This window comes from Neodiprion pinetum, chromosome 6, assembly GCF_021155775.2.
Source record: "Neodiprion pinetum isolate iyNeoPine1 chromosome 6, iyNeoPine1.2, whole genome shotgun sequence".
Lineage (NCBI taxonomy): Eukaryota > Metazoa > Arthropoda > Insecta > Hymenoptera > Diprionidae > Neodiprion > Neodiprion pinetum.
The window spans coordinates 2,801,006-2,825,680 of NC_060237.1; the positions used below are offsets into that span (position 1 = coordinate 2,801,006).

General features: G+C 36.1%; 4 protein-coding genes across 14 annotated transcripts; 2 read left to right on the plus strand and 2 right to left on the minus strand.

Annotated features, from left to right (window-relative positions):
- The first annotated feature begins 990 nt into the window (after nucleotides 1-990).
- On the plus strand, nucleotides 991-6,616 carry Mtmr6 (Myotubularin related protein 6). Of its 3 annotated transcripts, none has more exons than XM_046632438.2 (13): nucleotides 991-1,265; nucleotides 1,344-1,457; nucleotides 1,656-1,818; nucleotides 2,038-2,195; nucleotides 2,266-2,391; nucleotides 2,487-2,621; nucleotides 2,734-2,866; nucleotides 2,981-3,207; nucleotides 3,315-3,565; nucleotides 3,648-3,788; nucleotides 3,863-3,989; nucleotides 4,078-4,353; nucleotides 4,440-6,616. In XM_046632438.2, exons 1-13 carry the CDS (start codon nucleotides 1,233-1,235, stop codon nucleotides 4,584-4,586), a joined length of 2,031 nt encoding a protein of 676 aa, XP_046488394.1. In that variant the 5' UTR covers nucleotides 991-1,232; the 3' UTR covers nucleotides 4,587-6,616. The 3 variants fall into 3 exon arrangements, with proteins under 3 accessions (XP_046488394.1, XP_068993464.1, XP_068993465.1); XM_069137363.1 differs by having other exon boundaries at nucleotides 992-1,265; nucleotides 1,679-1,818; XM_069137364.1 differs by lacking the exon at nucleotides 991-1,265 and having other exon boundaries at nucleotides 1,342-1,457; nucleotides 1,684-1,818.
- LOC124221959 (calnexin) lies at nucleotides 2,043-11,613 on the minus strand. 6 transcript variants are annotated; one of them, XM_046632448.2, is made up of 9 exons: nucleotides 11,271-11,613; nucleotides 10,644-10,893; nucleotides 10,208-10,503; nucleotides 9,420-10,079; nucleotides 8,925-9,065; nucleotides 8,597-8,722; nucleotides 7,460-7,684; nucleotides 7,149-7,243; nucleotides 2,043-3,538 (listed from the first exon to the last, which is right to left on the minus strand). In XM_046632448.2, the coding sequence occupies exons 2-8, from the start codon at nucleotides 10,882-10,884 to the stop codon at nucleotides 7,187-7,189; spliced, it is 1,746 nt and encodes a 581-aa protein (XP_046488404.1). In that variant the 5' UTR covers nucleotides 10,885-10,893; nucleotides 11,271-11,613; the 3' UTR covers nucleotides 2,043-3,538; nucleotides 7,149-7,186. The 6 variants fall into 6 exon arrangements, with proteins under 6 accessions (XP_046488404.1, XP_046488401.1, XP_046488403.1 ...); XM_046632445.2 differs by lacking the exon at nucleotides 2,043-3,538 and adding an exon at nucleotides 10,975-11,020 and having other exon boundaries at nucleotides 6,082-7,243; XM_046632447.1 differs by lacking the exon at nucleotides 2,043-3,538 and having other exon boundaries at nucleotides 6,082-7,243; nucleotides 11,409-11,613.
- LOC124221961 (cilia- and flagella-associated protein 97) lies at nucleotides 11,536-13,918 on the plus strand. Of its 3 annotated transcripts, none has more exons than XM_046632454.2 (3): nucleotides 11,536-12,015; nucleotides 12,105-12,850; nucleotides 12,909-13,918. In XM_046632454.2, the coding sequence occupies exons 2-3, from the start codon at nucleotides 12,113-12,115 to the stop codon at nucleotides 12,915-12,917; spliced, it is 747 nt and encodes a 248-aa protein (XP_046488410.1). In that variant the 5' UTR covers nucleotides 11,536-12,015; nucleotides 12,105-12,112; the 3' UTR covers nucleotides 12,918-13,918. The 3 variants fall into 3 exon arrangements, with proteins under 3 accessions (XP_046488410.1, XP_046488409.1, XP_046488408.1); XM_046632453.2 differs by having other exon boundaries at nucleotides 11,537-11,978; nucleotides 12,928-13,918; XM_046632452.2 differs by having other exon boundaries at nucleotides 11,538-12,015; nucleotides 12,928-13,918.
- Nucleotides 13,696-24,666, minus strand: Tmem131 (Transmembrane protein 131). 2 transcript variants are annotated; one of them, XM_046632433.2, is made up of 24 exons: nucleotides 24,395-24,666; nucleotides 23,652-23,716; nucleotides 23,543-23,571; nucleotides 23,282-23,362; nucleotides 23,049-23,172; nucleotides 22,826-22,939; nucleotides 22,639-22,761; nucleotides 22,370-22,533; nucleotides 22,098-22,284; nucleotides 21,892-22,000; nucleotides 21,518-21,777; nucleotides 21,029-21,445; nucleotides 20,724-20,912; nucleotides 20,411-20,639; nucleotides 19,960-20,341; nucleotides 19,620-19,835; nucleotides 19,320-19,459; nucleotides 16,547-17,850; nucleotides 16,138-16,468; nucleotides 15,889-16,059; nucleotides 15,635-15,741; nucleotides 15,392-15,557; nucleotides 15,070-15,260; nucleotides 13,696-14,954 (listed from the first exon to the last, which is right to left on the minus strand). In XM_046632433.2, exons 1-24 carry the CDS (start codon nucleotides 24,486-24,488, stop codon nucleotides 14,865-14,867), a joined length of 5,283 nt encoding a protein of 1,760 aa, XP_046488389.1. In that variant the 5' UTR covers nucleotides 24,489-24,666; the 3' UTR covers nucleotides 13,696-14,864. The 2 variants fall into 2 exon arrangements, with proteins under 2 accessions (XP_046488389.1, XP_046488386.1); XM_046632430.2 differs by having other exon boundaries at nucleotides 15,635-16,059.
- Nucleotides 24,667-24,675: the final 9 nt, after the last annotated feature.

Consider the following 24,675-nt stretch of genomic DNA (forward strand, 5'->3'; position numbering starts at 1 on the left):
AAGTTCACGTTTACGTACAAGCGCACCGCACCTCTGCAGGATACGATATATCGTATCATGTAATATATGGTATAATGTCGTTACTATTTCATGTAACATGGATTAAACTGAATAAATAATTGAATTTTTCCATGTTTTTTTCGTATCATCTCAGCTGTTGGCCCCCAATGATTCAAAGTGCTTCTCGAATCCTTGAGGTCCAAATAGTCCAGGAAGAGTCGTACGAATAGATTCTGAGACAAAAGATTTTTTGCCGAAACAAAAAGTAAGGCTAACCCCTTGGGAATTTGGTGAGCATTTTGGCGTTTTAAAAAAATGCTGGATCCATTCCTTCGATGCACTATACCGACATCATATTGCGAAAGGAATCCATTGCGCGCTGTCTGAAGTTCAAGTGGCGAGTGAATGTACGGTGTTTGCATAACACTGCAAATTCTCGTACATATCAATCACTTGATATGTAGTCTCCCGACTTCTTCGAAAATGATCTTACAACTGCTAAATAATTTTTAACGTATTTTAATGAATGAATAATCTAGAAACATGTACATATTTCCTAAGCTCTTTGTCGGTTAATTTATACACAACGACTTCAACAAAGTTTAGGCTTTGGGCTTAAGAGTCTCCTTAGCCAATGATTCATCTTCGTCGCTGGAGAAAGACAACAATACATCTAATAATTGCAAAGCTTTTCGCGTTTCATTGCACTCACACTCGATAACGCGTCACAACGACGGTGTAAGTTTTTTGCACTCGGTGAAGAAACAACTTGCTCTAGATTTTCAAATGAAACACGCTGCACTTTAAAGTTGCGCGCTAAAATACCAAGAAAAAGACGCGACTTGCGCGTGGTGCGCATCGTGCGCATTCAATGCAACCGATGCCCTCAAGAGGAAACGCTGTAAATCTGAGATGCACGCACGGCACACAACAGTAATTCTCATAAACCCGAACAGATGTCGCTGATACATGCAAATAGCGTGTATGCAGTAGGAGGTTTGTATTTACGTGTACACGTACCTACTGTCAACTGTGAACTGTCAGCTGGCAACAGCTTGGTACGAGTAGGCCGGAACAAGATAGATAGGAAGGGTGGGAAGTGTCAAATCCAAGGATGAAAATTTGACACAGGCGAGAAGATTGATGTTCACGCCGGTACAACCATTCGCCTAACAAGATATGATTTACTTTGATTGACCTCTCTAAAAAACGTTTTAACGTGGTTAAGGATTATGAATACGATGGAGTTAATCAAAATTCCGAAGGCCAGTATGCACGATGCAACCCCGTTGTAAATTTCTTTCATTACTTAAAATGTGTGTTTATCGTTTCGTTCATTTCAGGTGGAAAATGTGCGGATGCTTGACAAGTACAGCAACAATCATTCCTTGGGAACGCTTTACCCAACTGCAACGCATTTAATATTTGTCGACCCAAATGGGAAAAAACAAATATGGGTGAGGTTTCATTTACATTGATTTTTTTTAGGCACCAATGCAATGAGCATTGGTAATGATTTCCCTGTCCTTTGAGTAGTTCACTATTTACCATTCCAGTCGTTCTGATTTATTCTATCTTCCATACGATATGTTCGCAACAGTCAATTAAAATACATGTATATCGTGAAAAGATTTCCAGTATATATTTCTTTCCAGGTTTTATATATGCATATTACCAGTGTAGATAAGCAGCCGCTGTCAACCACAGGATCCCCTCTTCAAATAAAGTGCAAAAACTTTTTGACCGTTACTTTTGTAATACCGAAGGAACGCGAGTGTCATGATATATATCTTACACTATTAAAATTGTCATCACCAGGTAAGATTATTACATAATGCATACTTTCATTCACCACATTGTTTCCAGCTCTATTCAAGCATCAGCACTGAGAAGCCGAATGACTTATGAATTGTACAAGAGATAGCAAGCTGATTCCCTCGAATTTAGCCATTTTTATTCGACTACTAAATTACTTTCGATGCAAAACTAAAAAGTATTTGAATTTCGAACTGTATAAAAAACTACCAATATTTTCAGCAAGATTAGAAGATCTGTATTGCTTCAGTTATCAAGCAAGTAAGGATGAATTGCCACAACATGCCGGCTGGAATTTTTTTGATATTCAGAGTGAATTTCAAAGATTAGGTGTTCCAAATGACGAATGGTCTTTATCCTATCTCAACACAAACTACGAGGTAGGAATTTGTCTGTTTTTTGAACTCTACATATTCCATACCATAACAGTTTACAATTTTTATTTTTCAGCTGTGCGATACGTATCCAAAGTATCTTTACGTACCTAGTACATCAACGAATAATGTATTGTCTGGCAGTGCAAAGTTCAGAAGTAAAGGCCGCTTACCAGTTTTAACATATCTTCATTCTAATAAGGTTCGAAATTTATGCCTGTTAGACATTGGTTCCTGGTTTGTCACGTGTAAAAAATATTCAAATAGATTGCAATAAAGTGACAATTCAACTTCCAGGCTGCGATATGTAGATGCAGTCAGCCGTTATCTGGTTTCAATGCACGATGCCCTGAAGATGAGCAAATGTTATACAACATACTTTGTACTAATCCCAATTCCAAATACATGTATGTGGTTGACACACGACCACGGGTAAGTGTTTTAATTTGAATTCGATTGCAAATTGCAATCAAAGTTTAACTCATTTGTGAAAATAATGCACATTTTGTCTACACCTAAAGGACTAAGTGTTATACAATTTTAGATTAACGCAATGGCAAATAGAGCCGCAGGCAAAGGCTATGAAAACGAAAGCTTTTACGAAAATATCAAATTTCATTTTTTTGGTATTGAAAATATTCATGTAATGCGAGCAAGCTTGAATAAACTAACAGAGTGTAAGTTCCACTTTAAAATGTCAAATACTTATACAATCATTGGCCATACAATTCCCTGTCTTCAGCAGTAAAATAATTCGAAAATTACAAAGAAGATCATGTTTCACCCGACAGTGCATAAAATGACAACAGTGAGCAGTTTTCTGAACGGATTAGAAAGTAGTGGCTGGTTAAAGCACATACGTTCCATGCTGGAGACTGGCTGGTTCATAGCACGTGCCATTTCAAACGGAGTTAGTGTTGTAGTTCACTGTAGTGATGGCTGGGATCGAACAGCGCAAGTCTGTTCTCTAGCGGCATTGATGCTGGATCCATTTCACAGAACAATACAAGGATTTCAGGTGACAATTTTAGTGCAGAGTAGTTGTAAATCATCATGTATTTATACAAAAAATTATATCACTGAAGTACCATCATTTATATTCTTTTATAATGTTTGTGTATTTAGGCATTAATAGAGAAAGACTGGCTATCGTTTGGTCACAAGTTCAGCAATCGATGTGGTCATATTAGCAGTGATGGTAAAGAAATAGCACCAATATTCACTCAGTTTATTGACGCAACATACCAGCTTTTGAACCAGCATCCGTATGCCTTCCAATTTAACGAATATTTCCTGTTGACTCTTCACGATCACATTCATAGTTGTCAATATGGAACATTCGTTGGTAACTGTGAAAAGGATAGGCAAACACTAAGGTGAAATATTTTCATTGCAAGATGGATCAAAATCTCATAGAAAAGTCTTTCAGAAGTTTTAATGAGTTTAAAAATATTTTAGACTCAGTAACAGAACTTATTCTTTGTGGGGGCACATGGCAAATCATATGAACGAATATATCAATCCGTTGTACTGCTGTAACGGCTATAAAGAAGAGAGCAACAATGTTTTGTGGCCTAAGTTGGCGCCACAAAGTATTTTGTAAGTAATGAATTAATGTAAATGACAAAATTGTCTTATTGGTATGGTGTTAAACGATGTATAATTCATTATAGGTTCTGGAAGGGTTTATACTGTAGATTCGAAAATGGCATACACTGTAGAGAGACGTATGAAGATTTACTTCTAACTATTCATGACCACACTATTGCTTTGGAGGATCATGTAAAACTTTTGTATAAGGTATATTGCTGATTGACCCATACGTATATTTCTAACTGTACTACATAATTTTTAATATAATTAAGTATGTTTGCAAACTTGCTTTTAGAGAGTCAATTTAATAGGCAAACTATTAACATCAAATGATGCTCAAAAAAAGGAACGGCAAACACATTACGAACATCTGGATAATAAATTCAGCAAAGAATCTCTGTCGGAGAAGATAATAGGAAATTCTGCTAACGTTCAAGAATTAAGTAATAGAACAGATATAAGCACAAGCCAATTAGAGAAAGAATTGAAATCCGTTGCTCTGGATTGGAAATCTTCTCGTAACATTGAAGAATGCGTTTGCTCTACTACGTTTGACACTTTCAACAAAAAGGTATAGACATTTCACTATCAGTTTGCCTTACGTCTCACCAAAGTTGTTTACATTGCTGTAATATGTAATGTGATAAATAATTTTAGTACCATTGCTGGTCTTGTGGCAACATATTTTGCACAAGGTGCATGGGAAGACACGGGACATTAGCTGGTCAATTATCACAGCGTGCAGTACCAGTTTGCAAGTCATGTTCCCAGAATCCATCAAGTTCATCACCATGTAATTCTTAGTGTTACTATTCAACACCGGACCTGACTGCGCACATTAGTGAAAATGTAGACACAATCTATGGATTTCCATTTTGTATCTAATTTATACAGGGAAATATCATTTATTATAATGTGACTATAATTATATGAGTTCCATAACTGATAAGCATATGACGTATCAACTCGAAATACACTTATTACAGCACGACATACAAGTATCCTGATTAAATGGATAAACCAAATTCATTTAATTTTTTATACGATTTTTCTTCAACCCAGTCCGGTTCTCATATAATGTAGGAAGATAAATTATGCAACACTATTTGAAATTATACCTACGTAATCCAATATACTATGGAGAAATAGGTACAATAATTGAGATACATTTGTAAATCGAATACTTTCTGTTCTTAATTAAGAGTACACTCAAGGAAATTTTTTTTCCTTAATGACAGAACGTGCAATCACGCGTGACTGTACTTCAAAGATTGAATTTCAGTTTTTGTAACTTGATTGAAGGTGAAATCTTACATCAGCTACTTTCGTTATCATTCTGTTTGTTATAAAACAGTACTTAGTGAGTGCCGAAAATAATCGTAAAGTCAAATAGAAATTACAAGTGTATGCAATGACAGCCATGCCTATTTCACGCCAAGTGGTTGAATCTTCCGATCAAATTGTTCAACGCATTACTTTTTGAAAGTTAGCTAACGTTATTTCACGCGAAACATTTTTACCTGAGAAACCATTTTTGTAGAGGATTGAAAAAAACATCAACGGCTTACATTAATCAGTCTGCAAAATTCACTCGCATGTATATGTGATAAGAAAAATCGGCTGGTGCTCACCCTGAAATTACCATTTCATAGTGTTTACATTTACGAAGCTATTACCGTTTATTAACAAAAATGAATTACATAATACTCATGAGGGATTCTACATTGATGTTGTACTATGAAAACTGTTTTTGGATGATAAAAATATAAAACATTTTACAGCAGGCTGGATGCTTATTAATTTTCCAATAGCGTAGATTTAGAGTTATGAAAATTGAAATTCTCAAGTTTCAATGAGGCATCTGATGAATGACTTTTACACGAAAGTAGAATCACTTCTTGAAATGAGCTATTAGGTCTCAATTCCTAGTACAAAATTCCAATGTGAAAGAATTCTGTTTATATAATAATTACAAGAGGCACAGCATTGTAATATAAAATTATCCAAAAACAGTTTAAATTGTTTTTGCTTTGGCTAATTCATATATGTACATACGTACATATGTCCTATACTATGAAGTAAAAAGTAGGTATATCCATTACATGAGGCTGAATAAATAAATATTGTATTATAGATTAAGGTTTTTGAAACTAAATAATGTGTTGCGCAATAAATTAAACTGACTTTCGTGCTATGCATAAACATATACACAATATATTTACGTCCATTGGTTTCAGTTTTGTTCCACCTAGAGTTGACATTTATAATAAGGACAACATGCACAAAGAGACTTAGTATGTACCAGATCAGTACTTGTGTGTTTTGTATCCATTTTGATCAATTCGTAGTCAAACGTATTACAGCTTTCAGTACAAGATCAGTATTAAAAATACATAGGTTCGATATAACTTTGTCAAAATTGACTCCTTACATTGAGGATTACTACAATATTCTCAATTTCGAGATCATTAACATCATTTTTACTCGTAAGGAATGCCATTGCTTGTTTCACTACATACGTAATACTGATCATATGGTCAAAATAATTTTTAGTAAGCAACGTCGACCTCGTCTTCTCACCAATTACTTGTGTCCTCATTATAACACGAAATTTGGAAACAAAGATAATAAAGATGTAATAGAAATTGATTTCATTTCATAATGATGGGTGAAGAAAGGTGTATTGAGAATTTCACCTCAAAGATTTACACGCTGCCAATTATCACCTAAATTTCCCAAAAGTTTCATAAGCTCATACACGTGAGATTTATTGAACTGTATAATCCACATAAAGATTAGACAGGTGGTAAACCCACAAAAGATGATTTTTTCAATTGTCTAACAAAAAAGTTTCTAGAGACAAGCACAAAGTTTAATGAATATACGGGAATAAATTTTAAGATGTTCCGGAAAAGAATTTACACAATCTATCGATCACTCAAAATCACACGAACGAACTTTATGAACTACATAATGAAAACCTGGTGGCAGTAAATAAATGTTCACTCTCAGAAACTTCATCATTAGTATTATAATATTGATATTGTGGAGTTTAATTTCTGCGACTAACATTAAGTGAACATTAGATATTTTCAATGAGAAAGCTGTCCACGTTTCATCGCTGCTACGTAGGATGAATAAAGTTCAATTACTCGTTATTAACAAATATTATAAAAGAAAAACTATTGACACATGAAATGCTTTGACTGCTATTCCCCAAAAAGACCACAATACTAAATAGTGATCTAATTGTAGCTAATAAAAGTGGTATGCTAACAGATAACTCTGTTGTCGTCCAGGATAAATTTAATACTTATCAACTGTAATATTAACTTGTAATTGTAGAACATTTGATAGTGAACTTACAGCGGAATGTGATTACAATACGTCAATCTTCACTGCGCTCATTCTTTATTAGGCTTTCTTCGGCGAGGCCCATCACCTCCTTCTAGTGGCTTCTCCTACGAGGAAAAGCGAAAATCAGGCTACTTTATATCTTCAATTCACCACAAGCAATTGTGGGTACAAAATTAATACACTCAATCGAGGGTGTTGCCTAGGTTCTGCACCGTTAATCCACGTGGATCCATATACATAGCCTTGTCTTCACCTTTTGAATTTCTAGGCTTTTCAACACTAACACATTTTATGTGTAAGCTTAATAGATGGTTACAAACCTTATTAATAGACTCCTCCGTCACAGCTTCGTCTGATTCTCTACTGTTCTCCGACTCTTCAGGTTCAACAACTTCTTTTTGTTTTCCATCAGTCTCTTCTTTATTCTTCTGGTCAGTCTCTTTGTTCTCTGCACTAGTATCTTCTTCATCTGCCACACTCTCTTCTTCATTTAGTTCTTCATTTTGCAAAGGCTCTCTATCTTCTGGTTTGAAGTCTTGTTTATCCTAACAGTTAATTATGGTTTAATAAATTGATGGGCGGGTTGTAAGATGGCTTGAACGAAGATTTTTACTGCAAATTATTAGATCACGAAATACTTCAACATGGATATATACTAACCATTTTTGTTGAATAGATTAGAATCTCTAAGAAGTATATTGATGTAGTTAAAGTGAGATTAAAAGGAGTTATGCAATACATGATTTAGGGGTCAATCTAATTGTAAAGTGCATATTCTTCTCACTTTCTTTTATACATACCTATACTACACATACACAAAAATTTGGGGAAATAACTATGGTGTACCAAGCATAATACCTGAGCAGGAATACAGCAGCAGTAAACTAGTAGAAGTATGGGAATACCAGCAACGAATACGTAAATAGCCCACATCCACGGATGATCAACCGTAAATGCAGCTATTTGGCTCCACAGACTCCACTATATGTAACAACAGAACAATTCTACACCATTCATCTCAAATGCCGATTTAAATTTGTATCTTACTGTGTCTTGAAAATTTTTTAGCGACATAGTTTTTTTCATATGATTATTTCTCTATTGAAAACGCTGTTGCTCAAAGTTATACAAGGTGTCCACTCTCAACTTGAAATAAAATTCCCTGATAGTTCATGACTTGTCCCAGTACACATTACTTGTTCCCTTCATAATTATTTCGAATATATTTCAGTTTCAGACACACTTCTGTATTGGCTTTTGCGCAATAGAAACCAAATTGATAATATACAAATGTAATAATTCGTCTGATGTAGATGAAGTGGTATAGCCATGGGGAGATTTTATTATCAACTATATAATTGGTTCAAATATTATAAGACTATAGCGATACGATTGTGATTAGATAAGGAAATGGAACAAGCACAGCTTAATTTGGGGTCGCATCTTTTTTTCAATACCTCTCCAGAGCGCTTGATTAGGTAAGAGATGTACATAACAACAGGTATAGCGCAGTAGATGAAATATATGGCCCACCATCCTGGCTTATGGTTCATAGAATGCATCATTCTACCCCATAAAGTTTCCTAGGTATCACGATCCAATGGAACCATGTGACAGTGTGTTAGTGTAAGTTGAAAAAATTCGGTAGATTTTTTCAATTTGTTTGTTGCCATTATGAATGACATTTAAAAATTCCGCTCCATACCATTGAAAATTTATCATATTACCCACTTGTCAATCAGTGAGATTTTAGGTGTATTAATGGGTAAAGAACAAATTACTCACGTTTTGTTGAGCAATTTTTGCTCGATGTAATTCAAACGAATCATCAGACCATTTCTTTGCAACTTCTTCACTATCTGTGATAATAATATTGTCAAAGAAGATATCAGGTGACATGGACCAGAGTTCAAATCCAACTGCGAACTAAAACGAGAACAGAAAATACTATGAATATAATTTGAAAATATAAATTCATTTTCGAAATAAGTTGTCCCTATATACTGAAAAGGTTTATCCGAAATTCCTGAAGAGCCACATGACAGATAGAGTTCAAATTTAATGGTCATTAGGAGCCTGAAGACAATGTCGAATAAAAATATTCTTTTAGGTGGAATTATAAGATTTCAAGGTCAAACTTCTTCACATATATGGACAACTGATTTCAAAAATTAAGTTTTTCCGCTTAGCTCTATGTTGATTACAGTGAAAATGAAACCTTTTTATTCATTGAACAATGCATATTTTTGTAGTTTGCATTACAATGCTAAATGTACTTACAATTGGGGTCATTTTGAAAGGATGTTCGTCGTTAAAATAGGCAGGATTATGTATAAGACGAGGCATCCATTTACCCTTGTAATTAGGATTGTTTATTAGCGGCGCCAACCATTTTCCTTTGAAACGGGGATTCTGTTTCAATGGTTGCTTCCACGGACCACATCCTGGAGCTTTCTCGCACAGCGGGTTGCTCAACATAGGTGGTTCCCATTCTCCATCCATTTCATTGTCCCAGTCTTCAGGCTTTATTGCGCTAGAATCAGGTATCATCGCTGACTCATCTTCTAGCCAACCGTCAGGAATTACTGCTTCTTCATCAATTATTTGAGCTGGTGCATCTTCATCCCAGTCCTCAGGCTTAATAGCTAAGGGATCAGGTATCTTTTCCCTCTCATCCCAATCTTCCGGACGTTTATCATTAGGGTCTTCAATCTCCAAAGGTGGATTAACAGGTGGAGTAAAGTCATCCAGTAGGCTACCTTCATTTACAACGCTATTGTCTAGCTTCACTTGAAAAGTATTGTCTGGTCGAATTATAAGTGTGTACAAATGAGGCTGTTTGTCCTTGAATGCGTCTTCAAGACGCTCTTTGGGTTTGTTGCAGTGCTTTTCTTCAAAGGAACCATTAAGAGGGTTTTGATGACGGAAAATGAAGTGCAGCTGTGAATAAAAAATTATGTTACAAAATTTACTTAAGTTTTTTTGATCAATTTCACTTCCTGTATAACAACCATTACCTGCTAACCAGTACCTACTAAGTTATAACATTATGTATGAATATTCCTCACCTTATGATCGTTTCCACATTTGTCTGGCCCAAACATAACGGTATAGGGAGTCTTGTCATTGAAGAGTTTAAGGTCTTTATGCTGAGAATCAAGAGTCAGAAGTTTAAGGTAAGCACCGCCGCATTCTTGACCTTCTTGTAGTATCACTTCATACTGAACGACTAAAGGTTTGTCTTCGAAATAAAAAGGTCTTGACAAAGGAGCAGAGATGGCAGCATGACGAGCCTTACTTTTCAATACTAATCCAGTGTTACCTTCCTGAGCATATTTTGAAGCTTCTTCCAACTTCCAAATACCTGAAATGATGTGAATTCTTGGTAATTGAGTCAGAGTTACTGTGAATCATTCTTTGTATTGAATATCAGGATGGAGTGGTATTGTTGGGTATTGAATATCATCTATCGATGATTCATTCTACATCTAAAGAAATACCAACCATCGTATTTGGCTATTTCCTCATCAATATCATCCTTTTTAGCTTGAGATAAGACCCATTGTTTCTTAAAGTGTTCAGGGTCATCGAAATGCTCAGCTAGGTAGGCAAACCCTTTAGGGACCGGGCTTCGATAACCATGATTTAAGGTATCACTGAAATCCTCATTGTGTATATGATCTTTGTCTGCATTGAATCCGCTAAATAGCAGACTGAACAGGACGGTGACAAAAAGTCTATCCATTTGAAATATCTGGGGACAAGTATAGTGAGTATATTTCGTTACCGAGGCAATAGTACAATGCATTAAAATCACTTACTAATGTATACGTACATGAAAACGGTACTGAATCGGTAGAAACTTACAATTGAGCAAAGACCTACAAATAATCAAAAAATAGGTCGCGTGGCTTTGAAAAACATGTTTAGACGACTTTTTAAAATAGTAATGCACCAAAGCAGATGAATAAGTTCCGCACGCTTACGAAACGGATACACATAGATAGCAGCTAAAGTTTCGTGAATAAATAAAAATGTAATCAAATCACTTAAGATCAGATTGAAATATTATTCGGGTGAACCTAGCCTCTAAATTGAATTGTAGGTATATGACGTAAGATGATGCCTCACCTTTTCAACAGATTTCAGTCATAAAGAGGCAATTTAAAGCCGGTGAACATAACTTGGTCACACGCCAAGTATACACGTTTTATTTAATTAACTAATAGTTATAATCTAATCTATTTACACGTAGTAACATTTGCTCACGAGTGTTCTTGAATTCTTTCGATTCTCGATTCTTGACGATCACCGATAAGCTGCGTTCACATGCACGCGACGTTTTCAGCCTAGCTTTCAGCGTTGAATTGGAGTCGACTTGGAGAACTATGCTTTGCGAACCAGATCTTCATATCGCTCTCGAATTTGAACCGAGGTTTAAATGGCGATGGATGAATCCAGAAGCAATAAGCACCTGAAAACTCACAATCAGTATCAAAATAATTAACAAAACCTGTTTCATATTGCACCAAACTCTCCACCAAATGTTTTCAGCATAATGTTACATACTCGTGGGTGCTCGTGCAGGACGTCGTGACGGGCTTGCAAATGAGGGACCAATGAGGACCAGAAATATTCGGCGGCGATATGAATAATGGAATGGTTCCGACGCACTACAATCATCTACTCAAAGCTGCTCCAAGTCACTTCGAATTCTCAAATTTTGATGGAGCACTTTGGTCAATCGTCACCTTTTCCCCACACTTTTACAAACAAAACTATTTCACTAATCGTTAGTTCAGTGAAATCAGCCAGAGGAGTCACCAATCGGTTGCCATGGTGACGAAGCCTACTACTATATTTCTAACTTAAGAGAGTAATATTTATTTTGTGTATTCGAAGCATTTGCTTTTACAGCAATCACCAACTTCTGTAATCATTTCCATATTAATTTATTTTTACCAGATGCCATTATGGCCAAATCTGAAGTAACAGCATCGGAGAAATTGATGATAACTGGTATCACCCAAGTTCGAGAGCAAGCAAACCACAAGTTGTCCGCATCAGTATCTATCGCAAACAAAGACTGCCAAATAGCTGGAAATTATGAGGAAACTGAGGATGAAATTTCCGGAGCTAGCAACAAAACTGAAAATGTAGCAGCTTTGAACATTTATAAACCAGAAGACAGTCTTAATGGAGAGGAAATGGAAAGCGATGACAAATCCGAGTACGACGTGGACTCATTTTGTTCGGATATTTCCTGCAAAGAATCTGAAGTTACAAATGTTACACCACATTCATCGATGAGCGGTTGCTCGTCGCTTTTGCATTCAATGGATGTCAACTATATTAAAAGAAATTTAGATGTTATTAGGACGAGGAACGGCGGAGATTGGCATAGAGATGGAAAAGAAGATGAGGATTTGTCTTTGTCGGAAAGCGAAATGACATACCTGGGCAAAGGCGAAGGCACAGTCATTTTAGAGCAGCAAAGAAGACAATTGATACGCTGTGGGAGAAGAAACATGAGCTTCACGAACGAAGATTTGCGAAAAATTGAGAGAGAAAACCAACTGCTACTCAGGAAGATAATGTCCCATCAAAAACCGCAGGGTAAAACTGTAAAGCCAATCTCAGGACCCCCAAGAACTAGTAGCTCTGCAATCAATAGAAAAAGACAGCAGAAAAAAATCGAAGAAGACAATATGGTACCATTACTTACCTATTCTGTGCCCATCTTAGTGGATTTCATCAAATGGTAATCAGGTTGATTGAAATTTTTCAGATGCTGCTGAGGAGAATACAGCAAGCTAAGTCTTGTGCTATGCCTAGGACCTCAGTACCTGGTTGTAAACTGACAATGCTGTGATCATTGCAACTGTACTACAATTACTGTCTCTGTGTATCTAATTGCGTGCATCTTTTAAGCATCTTGTTCAAACTATAAACAATAATATCCTGTGCGCATACATATTTGGTACTGCTTTACAAAATTATATTTATACATTTATATCTTAACCTCTCGAATAAAGATTAATATTGTCACTCCAGTTGTTCAGCTGTATTTGATAAATTTATATTTATTGGCAACGACACATCGAAAATAAAACGGCGCATTTTTACTCAACGATTGGTCTCTGGTAACCGGATAAGTTTGGAAATAGAAAAGATTGTAGTGCATGTAAAGTACAACTGAATCTTTGTAGCTTCTTTTTATTCAAAAACAAAGACGAAAAGTCTTACAAAAATGTTACAATAGAAAGGACCTGTGTGTGATACGCGCATTTGTTAAGTAAATACATATTTGGCCAAGATAAAACATTTACAGTAATGGTAAGAGCTAAAGGTAAAAGAAAAAAGTTTTGTTGTTGATGCTACATATCCGTATATCAAACTGGCTATTGAGTTATTCGCTTTGCAACTAAATGAATTTGAAACAAAATATTCACACGGCTGTTTATAACTATTGTTTGTTGCGCTGGTAGACTATGTACAACTATGATAATATGCTAGTGACTATGAAGGGAAAGAAAATTCAACACATACATTTACCTAAGTAACACAATAACATTCGGATGTCCAAATAATATATGTATTTACAGCTAACGCAGTCATCTATCACAGATATATTATTCAGGTGTTATTAGGTGATTATTGTTAGATGATTTAGACTTGATAAACTAAAAATGATCACTACTGAATTGAATTTACGTAGGTATGCTTTGTGAACTTTTATCATTTAGATACTGTGGGTCTTACTCATCTTGTAAATTATAGTTATGTTGTTAAAATCTATCCTGAACAATTGAGTAATGAAATTGTATGGTCGCTAACAATAATCAAGATTGCGCTGTTCTAATCATAACCACGGTATTTCAGAGTACAATGGCAAAGCAATTTTAAAAGAAAAAAAAATTAATAGTTTTCATATACATGCAAAATAACAATCAGGAAAAAAAATATTGGACATATTGACCAATGATACTTTTTAAATAATTGACCACGTTTTCCGAATGACGGTGAATCCTTGTTACATATTGTCATATCGTATAGTAGTGATATTGTAGGTGAACAGTACAAGTTATATCGAGTTCTCTACTGACAAACTACACAACTTGATAAGTTGTTAAAAGCGTCAATAGCAGTTTGTAGCATTTTCATTGTAAATGTTTTATTAACGAACTAACTAATAAAGAAATTATGTCATAATCACATCGTTTTTGCAATCATATTTTGTACCGATCTGCCGCAATGTTAAAAAGAATGCTTCCCTTTTGTAAAAACATCAACAATTCACATTATTTATCAGCAATGAATTTCTGTCACCCCACCGTTCTGAATATACATATGTTCGATGATCAGTTGTAACAAATAACCTATTGTTCCGAATATAAGCCGAAGTTTTTTGTCATTGACAGCACTTGCCAAATCGTTCTGGGTTTTTACGCGGACCCGTCTTATATGCGGTTGGTAACTAAGAAAAACATCCTGAAATACTGTCTCAGTACTATATGCGAGGTCGCCTTGTACTCGGAAGAATACGGTAATAGAAAGCCGACTGATAAAATAAAATGAATAATTAAAAGAAAGGAGATTATGAGAATTGCCTATTTTGTCTGAAAATATATTATTTAAAAAAGTGTGGATTTACGGGTACGATTAACATTACGAATGCATAACTTGTTAGAAAACAATATGGAAACAAAATGTAACCATTAACATTTACTTTTGAAGATTTGATTTCCATGGATCTGTTGACGATGGTGTCCAAATCGTGCTGAGAGATCGGAATGGATCAAAACCAGAGCGATCCTGGAAAGCGATAAAACAAGGGGGACACTATAAGTACACATCAATTTTTTTCAGAAGAAAATTCGTAGGACCGAGAATTTTTTTTCAAAGAGTTGTATATCTGTAAATTATTTACCGGAATATTCTGTTTTATTTCTTGCAATGTTGTAGAGGGCTGCAGCGTGTTTGCTGGAGGTGTCGGAGCTCCCCATGGTGCAGCTGCCCACACACCTCCTGTATTAACGCCCCAAACTCCACTTCGCTCTTCACCAACTGCTCCTCGTGTGTAAAGTGGTTCCCAATTTGTTTCTACCATAACCCAATTGTCTGAAAGCCAGAAATTTGAATATTGAGACCAGATAGGTTGGCAAAGTTGCAAAATAACAGACGATATCTACTACATTCGGAACTGTATTTATCAATAACTTCACCATTTTATTGCAATAAAGATGATTTACCCTTCAATGCATCGGACAAGTTTGAGGTTTTCTCTCCTGGCTTTGAATTTGTTATTGCACCGCCATCATCCCATAATCCACAGCTTGATCCTGCTTCGAGACTTTCAAGTTCGACCAGAGGTTCGTCAGTTTCTGGTAATTCATATGGCACCAATTCTGGTTCAAACTACAAGTAATTCGGTTTCAATTGTAACAGAACGACGGTAGATGGAAAATCATGACAATAATCATTTTATAACTTACAGGTGGCTCTGTAAATGTGTTCATGAAGAAACTATTAGAATGGCAGCTGTTTGGCTGCATCGATAAAAGTTCTTGATCAGGGGACTTGTCACCTTTGCACGATCGATCTGCAGCACCAAATTTAGGATTTATCTTGAGCTCAACAGGGCTACAAGGTGCTTCCTCAATTTGCGTCGGATTATTATTCGCTATCTTAGTCTGTGGGTTACAGGGGGTAGGTATTTCAAGTGACTTTGAATAAATTTTTGTCATACTATTAGCATTGGCAAAGATCGAAATGCTGTCTTGGTTCCTAGCGACAACATCGCTAAATTTAGCTCTGTTTTCACCCCAGCAAGATGGTGGTGGTGGGAGTGGAGATGGGATTGCAGGTGGGACAGGTCTACTCTCGTCCCTTTGGGATAAAGTCGCTCTCAATGAATTCGCTGAAAACATAAAAACATTTCAAACTCACAATCACGTTCTAGATTGTCATTGCTGAAATCGTATCTTCATTTACATACACTTTGGATGAGTCTTGTCAGTACCACGGCGTTTCTGAGTAGCTTTTTCTTTCCGGGGCGTATTTTTGCTTGGACGAGTTAGTTTGAAGGATGACTCGGTGTTACATCGGGCAGGGTGATGATGGTGCTTTGTATTTGAACGAGTCGTACTAGTCTTCCACCGATTTGGATTGTCCTGTTTTTCTTTATCGTAATCATCATCATCACAATCTCCTTCGTAATTATCTCTATAATCTATAGATGGTCCAGCTGGTATGGTTTGTGGTTTTCCTTTTTTGACCAAAGGTTTTCTTTGAAGTTTCTCCGGTTTAACATATGTACGATCGCAATCCTGTGAATCAAAAGTATTTTTTACAATATTATATCTAGCTTAGTAATGAAATATAAGGGAATGGAAACAAAATATGACCTTATACGGAACTGTATCCTCGTGAACGGAACTTTCTGTCGTAGTAGATGACGTCTCCTCTTCAGAAAACTGATTGACTTTTTGGCTATTCGAAGCCTCGTATTTTTTATAATGATTGTTAGCCTGAACATGTCTGCCACTACTGTTGATTTCTTGCTTCTTTTTTAACTCTGATTTACTTTCTCTAATGTTAATCGAAATTTGCATTGTATTTTCTGCTTGCACTTCGTTTTCAACTGTCTTTACTTCTTCTTTAACAGTAGCATGTGTAACTGTGTTGGTATTCGGAGCCAATTTGCCCTTTTTGGTTGTAGTAGGACTTGATTTCAGTAAACCACCGACTGAATTCTTTTTTTCTGGTATAATCTGGCTGTCCGGTATAGGCGTCAAGAGTGGTGCCAGAGTCTCTACCAGCACCGTTTCTAGGTTGTTATTTTGTTTCTTATTATTCCTTTTCTTAGTTCCCAGAGGAGCTGTGTTATTGCTATTACTATTGGCATTTTCTGTAACTGATGGATCTTCCAATTTCTTGGCTGCCGATATTTCCTTTGATTCAGTATCCATTTTGAATCGTCGTTCTTCATCTGGTGTCCAGTCTGGAATTTTTATTCCACGTTGTGTATCTTTCTCCTTGGTTTTCTTCACGTTCATAATTGACCAGTCTGGCGAGACGTCGTCCTTTTTACTTTGTCTGTTCCGCTCATCGCTAGTCACCTTTTCTTTCCCAAGAGCATTACTCTGTGTGGATGCGATTGAAACATTTGCTAATAATCTAAGATCCAGAGGTGGCTGTATAGGACCCCCTTTAGATAGATTAACCAATGCCCCACGCAGAATTCTATCCGCTTCAAGAAACGAAATAGCAAGGATACATATTAGCAATATGGTAGAAAGGCAAATTGCAGCGAGTTGTACAGGCTGCTCCCAAGAAGGTCTAGTTATGACAGCCGCACAGGCTTCTAAAGTATGAGCAGGAACAGTAGTTAACAAAGAAAGCCTAGCCAGCCCACTTTCATTGACACCCTCTACCTGGACACTGTCTGTTCCTAAACTGGTTAATATGAGTAACTCTCTTTCGATACGTGAGAGTGTAAAGTCAGGCGTGAAAGCTATTTCAATTTTTTTTGTTGCATTTGGATTCAACTTGAAAGCCGCACAGTTTAATACTTTGAATCCGTATCCTTCGCAATATAACCCACTGATGTAAAATCCGTGAATATCAATTGGCAGTTCACCGGTGTTTCTTGCAGTGAAAGATCGTTTCACTGTAAGGTTGGGTATTGGGCTTTGTCTCAACCTTTCACCTGTAACAGATTACATTAAGAGCACTTCAATAAGCAAAACTGATTAGGAAGACAATTGGAATAACGTTACAACTAACCGATGCACAAATAAAAAAATAATATTAATAATAATAACGATCGGTAGTACCAACTTTGTGCTGTTTGCTGAGGATCAGAAATTCTTCAAGCCTATTCGAAATCCAAGTAACATGTCCGATCTTCAAACAGACCTATCTAACTGTTAAGTAAATCAGTTCTTGACCTCCCGTATGATGTAGAAAAATTTCTTGGATATGTAGGTCTTCTTATTAAAAACATCGAAATTATCAGTCAACGTTTCGACCCTAAGTTGTGGGTCATCTTCAGAACAAGTTTATTGTATCCAGTACAAATTTTCAACCAACCAAAAAAACCAAAAAGGCAAGTATCTTTCCGGTGAAGACTTCTCTTTCTTTCTTCAGTTTAAGTTGTTTCATATTTTAAATTTACATTAAATTTGTACTAGATGCAATAAACTTGTCCTGAAGATGACCCACATCCTAGGGTCGAAACGTTGACTGATAATTTCGATGTTTTTAATAAGAAGACCTACATATCGAAGAAATTTTTTTACAGACCTATCTAACGTTGTGGCCTGGTGCGATCTAAATGGTCTTCAATTGAATGTGAATAAGAGCTTTGACTTTTCTTTCAGTAGCGGTAGGGAAAACGTTCATTGCCACTATGCAATATGAGATGTATGCTTGCAAGAGTCCGATTGAGTCAACGACCTAGAGGTTTTGGATGACTCAAAGTTAATTTTTAATGAACACATTTCCTCCAAGGATTGTAAGTCCCCATCTACTCTGAATATGCTATACTTCACGTTAATTCGTCCCATCCTGTCCTGTACTTCTTCCCTCTGGCGCCCCTTTAGTAAAGGTAATGTTTACTGCCTAGAGGTGGGGCAGCACAGGCTCCTCAGGTATGCTTTGTACAAAACTAATCATCCTATGAAACGCTTCAACCACGACTATTTTGAGATTAGCAAAAATTTAAATCTCCCCAGCTTCTTTTCCTATAGAGACTACCAAGACCTACTATTCGTATACAAAGTTTTTAAGAACTTCAACGATTCTCCTCCTGTCCTCAAGATGTTTCACTTTCACCCACACGCATCAGCTAGGAGAAACGACATCATTTTCCAGGTGGCAATTTTCTCTAACACCTACCTGGCTAAGTCCATCTCGGCGCAACTAAGCATTTTAGATAATAGGAATAGCACGTGGATTGATCTGGAGAACACGTCTATCTTCTGCTTTAAAAAATTTGTCATGGATGCCTGTTTTGAATATCTGTAATCCTATTATTCTACTTTTCTGTATTCTGCTACCTGAATTTTTGTAAGCTTTGTTCAAAGGGTATACGCCCATATAAATATAATAAATAAATAAACTTAAAAACATAAGTAAGATTGAAGAGTACACAAGTTTCAAATTGTGTTTTCTTACGCTCGCAGTCCTTGAGGTGCTTGTCAGCAAGCTCAAAAAGAAGTGGTGTATTCGATCCCGGCTTACGATTACCAAACTTGAATTGTGCATGTGCTCCACGCCCAACTAGTCGCAACACTTCCAGTATCGTCATATTATTTCTGAAACACACACACGTAAATTGTGTTAAAAAAAGAACTACATATGTTATACTTATTCAACATACAGGTGTATATACACATAGATGTATACACACATATACCTATCTAATATACTGTATATTGTACATTACATGTAATGACAACAGAAGTAAAAATTGACCTGATGTATAAAAGCGCTGATGAGGAACTGGCCGACAAGGGAGTGTAGGATATACGTATTGATTTAGATTCACGTGGACCGAGATAAAGTGGCAGAGATTGAGCTGGTGCTATGACATTCCAATGTTTTTCGAATCGTTCTCTCTCCTCAGAATTATCTTCCAATTTAAACTCGCTGGGAATCGTCATCGGGCATTCTAAACAAATCGGCTTAAACCTGTCAAATGAAAAACATTGAATAGTAAATAGAAAACTGTAATTAATAATAGTTGACTGTTAAAAATTGATGTTCAAGAAAAAGATTTTTTTATAATTCCAACAAACGTGTTATGTAAACTTACTTGTTAGGTAAGGAATGATAGAGTCGCATCCCTTGTGGGTAACTCCAATCTAGCACCAGCTGCACAAGCAACGGACTAGAACTAGGATTATCAATTTTGATCGTTTTGTAGGAGGTGTTGCCCACTTGCGTAAGTGAAAACGTTAGAGAACTCTTGTTCTTTGAGATACCAATGTTACCCAGAAGACTTGGCCAATAATGTTTTATATTTACACTAAATCTGTGACCTCTTACTTCTGTAGTGTCCAAACGCATGGTAATATTTTCCCAAGATCCCCCACCCGTCGAGTTTAGATAACGTGTATAACGTGTGTTTAATAAGTTTAAATCCGAATCACGTGTATGTGATGGAAGGCTCAAGGTATTTAGCCACTGAGCACCAGCTGAAAGTTAATACAATACTATAGTTATCCACTCTCTTGGAAATCAGAGTTAAATGTATGTAGAAGTACCGCTTGCGTTAAGAGACAATCCCAAGTAGCAATGATGCTTGCAAGCAATTGATGAGTCAAATGTGATGGATCCAATGTGATTATCGCCTTTAGATATAACAGGCAAAGGTGCCTCATCCTGTGGAACATATTTTAATCTGTCATCCTTGTGGAATGGTGCAACTGACGTAACTTCCATCGGCCTTGCAAATGTTGAGTGCACTTTCACTTGGTGGATGCAAACGGATCCCTGAAAATTCATGATTTTTCACACCGTTTTTTGTTTTTGCTGACAAAAACATTAACACAAACTACTGAGCATAAATTGACTAACTGGAAAACAATCCGTGAACGTGAGTTTCTTTACAAAAATACGCCCATGAGCAACACGCATGAAGACAGGTACAGTGAGGCGTTCATAGGTTGTTCTAACAAAAACTTCTCCTACTATTGTATCTTCCTCAACGGCAGCAGTTTTTACTTTAATTTTAAATACTGCTAAATATCCTGGTTTTATGCTTTGCTGAAAGTCAATAAATATAATATTACCTATTGATTGTAAAATCTTTTTAACATTGAAATATGCTTAAAATTATTCTCATCATTTAATGAGCATTCGTGATTTCTTTTCCTGCTTACATTTCCAATTTGGCTGCAAACGCTTATGTTGCGTACGCCTTTGTTGAACAGATGAGTTGGTCCTTTTTGACATCCCATTAATTCCAACACAGCTCCAGGCATGTTCACACCCCAGCCATGAAGTTCTACATTAATGGGATTGTGGTTTTCCAATGCGAAAATAGCTTCATTTTCTGTCCCGCTACCGACAGTGCCAAAGTTCATTGTGCCTTTATCATTTTCTTTCTCTCCTGGTATAATTTTTTTCACTTTTCCATCATAACTTAACAATGGTACTTCTGTTATAGAAACATTTGAGTGAATTAGTATAGAGGATTCAAGTTTCAAATTATCAGACTTCTTCTCATTGGATAATTGCAATGAGAATATACTAGTCTTTTGCCTTGGTCTCAGTACTTTTGGAATAAAATCTTTGATCTGAAAAATATAAGGATGAGTATTAGATGCTTGACAACACATGCCCTAAAATTCTGTAATTGTTTGCCATACCGAGAAGAGAGTTTTTGCTTCTGGCGATAGCGACACATTGGTTATAGCTAGCGGTATTTTGTACTTGTTCACAACAGTAAAGTTTCGAGGATGTGTGGAATAGGGGGCACAGTAATGCGTTACAGATGTGTTTACTTCCAGACCGCCAATTAAGACTTCCGCCATCCAGGGTATCGTCAGCTTTTGAGGTAAGCCACCAGGCCCGATGCCTTTTACAACTAGTTTTCCTTTGAAATGTTGTAAATCTAATCCAACTTTCCCTGAATTACAAAAAAATCACAGATACAATTAGAACATATACGAATATCTATGATGAGCTGTGTCGAATTCAATCATTTTGAAAGACAATAACGCAAAATATTCTAGCTACTTACAATCGTATATCAATGTTCCAACGGTAACTGGTACTTCTGTGTCACCTGGGACCACAACTGGTTCAAAATTAATTCTCAATGCCTTTGACACGGGCGTGCTTATTATATTCTAAAAAAAAAAAAGATCGAAAGAGGGAAACAACCTTGTGAAATTAGTAGTAAGAAAAAATGGTGTTACGTAAAATAGTGGGAAAGTGAAAACTAACCAACACTTTTACAGGCTTCTTAGCAGAATTTTTCAAAGCTATGGGATAGTGAGTTGGCGGCTGGAGCGAACCTCCCATTCCCAAATTGAAAACTCCAGAACTTCCACCCCAGTGAAGTCCGGCTCCATTACCCACCTCAACTTCAACTGCGACTACCAATACTGCGGCACTATTATTAACCTTGAACCTTAACAAGTTACACATTTTTTATTTATTTATGAAATGTAATCAATACAAAGGTGAAAATATGTTAAAGGCAATACAATTCATACCTAATATAGGCTGTATGGTTTTTCTCCGTGTACGCATTGAAGTGTAATCTAATAACAGGTTTGGTTTGGTAAGGAGGTATTTCCCACAATTCTCGGGGCCCTTCTGCTTGTCCCGATGGCAGTTCGAGCTGGAATTCACCCCCGCTACTGTAGACTTCAACTACCTATGGATGGAAAAGTATGACAAAAAAAAAAATAAGGGCATCACTTTGCATTATGGACATTTTTTTTTTACAAAGTGAATTACAAGTATGAGTAATAGTAATCACCTGCATGGGCTCGGGATGTGGATTATGCATATATATGAGAGGTGTGAAAGAGGCATTTAATGGTAGCTTGATCCCCACTACAGGTCGTAATCGATATGGACTGCTCACGCTGATTCCTCGGATCTGGATCAGTAAAAATAAAAGATAACTCTCGTCTTCTTTGACTTTACTCCCCTGTCACAATTACCTGATATTTTAGAGTACCGTCTGAGGTATGAATGAACAGATAGCTATCGATTTCACCTTCTTCCCTACCGAGGAACACAACATTGAACGTTGTATTGCCAAGGGGTGGGATTACCTTTAAACATATAAAATTTGTTTATGAATCTGGTAGCGCTCAGTTATATTCCTTTTCCTTAGGACATACCATAAAATCAGTAGTATTAAATGCAAGGCTAAAGACTCACTTTATCCTGGAAAAAAGACGAATGAAAGTGTTGTGTATTCCCAGAAATTGATGAGACATGAATTGTTTTATTACAATCTCTATTGAACAATGTCACAGTTTCTTGATGTGGTACACCAAGCTGTCTGAAATTGATATATTCAAAGTTATATTTCAAAATATAATTATATCACAAGTTCCAAAAAAATTTTGACTGCCTGTTAAACAGCTTCGTAATGGAAATTATTTACATACCTTTCTTTGAAGTCCAGTATGCTTGGTTTGAACTGAATGTATGATATTGCATCGACTGTGTTGTCATCTGACATCGAATTCCTTCAACAAAATTTCTCAATTATAGAGATCATGCATAGTTTGCGGAAGAAAAAGAGGAAACAGGAATAAGATGTGAAAATAAGAGAAGTATGAAAAGAATCTCTTACGTTCAAAAGGTTATCATTGAATGTGACTTGAATTGATATGAAAATCCACCTTCATTAGAATTACTTAACTTACCGATGCTCCTCAACTGAACTAGAGAATCCCTGTAAAAGAAAGATAATATAATATGATTGTGCAGTTTGAAGTAAAGGAAAGAAGTGAATGAAAAAACAGATCTCATTACCTTGTGCATGGATATAGGGATGTTGTCCAAAAGATACTGGACCTCATTGTTGGCTTGCACAAATGCTGAAAGTAAGAAGCATAGAAGAATTATAATAGAAACATACCAATGAACGTTAACGAAGCATGTGCACAAGTTTTTAATGAAAGACATTTGTGTAATTATAATTTGCGTATCAAGAGCATAGCTATTTATTTTGTAGAATCGTTCAGTGAGTACTGAATAATACAGATATTGGAAACGTAATGTTCGATATGGCTTTTTTTAAATTCATTGAAAACTTCGATTACATATGCATATATATATATATATATATATATATATATATATATATATATATATATATATATATATATACACACACACACGCGCGCGCGCGTGTGTGTGTGTGTGTGTGTGTGTGTGTGTGTGTGTGTGTGTGTGTGTGTGTAGATATGTATATTAACCGCAAGCATAACTGATAATTCCAAGCCAAGCTATTCACGATCAGTTGTGGTTTTTATGTGTCGTAAACAATACGTAATGTGGGAAAGCGACTGAAATAATATATTTTGATATGACTACAGTAAATCTTATTTACCAAAAAAAAATATAACCGCAATTAGAAAATGAATTGCATAATTGATTATTAATCTTTTCAATTTATAAAAGTTAGTTTTATTTTAATACAAGTGTTATGTTATGTATATTGAATCAAACATGGAATACAGGATCATCGAAAAAACAGGGGAAAAAATACTCACCATTATTGTGTCCGTGCAAAGACGGGTGAATTTTCGACACTAATTCTAGAGTTATGAAAAAAAAAAAATTATAACATACTTTATTCCAAATCATAATTGTATATTGTGTTATTTAGTGCTGTTGCTATTTCGTCTCTAGCAGAAGTGAATATCTGGTGTCAGCCATTTCTGTATTGCTATCGACACTTTTCAATATCGATTGTGGTTATTGGTCTTATCTCGTCTCCGAATACCAGCCGAATACGTGAAACAATCGCCCGCATCTCGAGAATCTCGCACCT

Coding starts and splice junctions, on each gene's coding strand:
- Mtmr6 (XM_046632438.2), top strand. CDS start 1,233: ATGAATACGATGGAGTTAATCAAAATTCCGAAG. Junction 2,867..2,980: donor CTTGAATAAACTAACAGAGT/GTAAGTTCCACT, acceptor TTCACCCGACAG/TGCATAAAATGACAACAGTG. Junction 3,208..3,314: donor GAACAATACAAGGATTTCAG/GTGACAATTTTA, acceptor TTGTGTATTTAG/GCATTAATAGAGAAAGACTG.
- LOC124221959 (XM_046632448.2), bottom strand. CDS start 10,884: ATGGATAGACTTTTTGTCACCGTCCTGTTCAGTCTGCTATTTAGCGGA. Junction 10,504..10,643: donor GGAAATAGCCAAATACGATG/GTTGGTATTTCT, acceptor ACATCATTTCAG/GTATTTGGAAGTTGGAAGAA. Junction 7,685..8,596: donor TAATCAAGCGCTCTGGAGAG/GTATTGAAAAAA, acceptor ATTAACTGTTAG/GATAAACAAGACTTCAAACC.
- LOC124221961 (XM_046632453.2), top strand. CDS start 12,113: ATGGCCAAATCTGAAGTAACAGCATCGGAGAAATTGATGATAACTGGT. Junction 12,851..12,927: donor AAATCGAAGAAGACAATATG/GTACCATTACTT, acceptor GAAATTTTTCAG/ATGCTGCTGAGGAGAATACA.
- Tmem131 (XM_046632430.2), bottom strand. CDS start 24,488: ATGATTTGGAATAAAGTATGTTATAATTTTTTTTTTTTCATAACTCTA. Junction 23,717..24,394: donor TTTGCACGGACACAATAATG/GTGAGTATTTTT, acceptor TCTTACTTTCAG/CATTTGTGCAAGCCAACAAT. Junction 20,640..20,723: donor CGTTCACGGATTGTTTTCCA/GTTAGTCAATTT, acceptor ATGAATTTTCAG/GGATCCGTTTGCATCCACCA.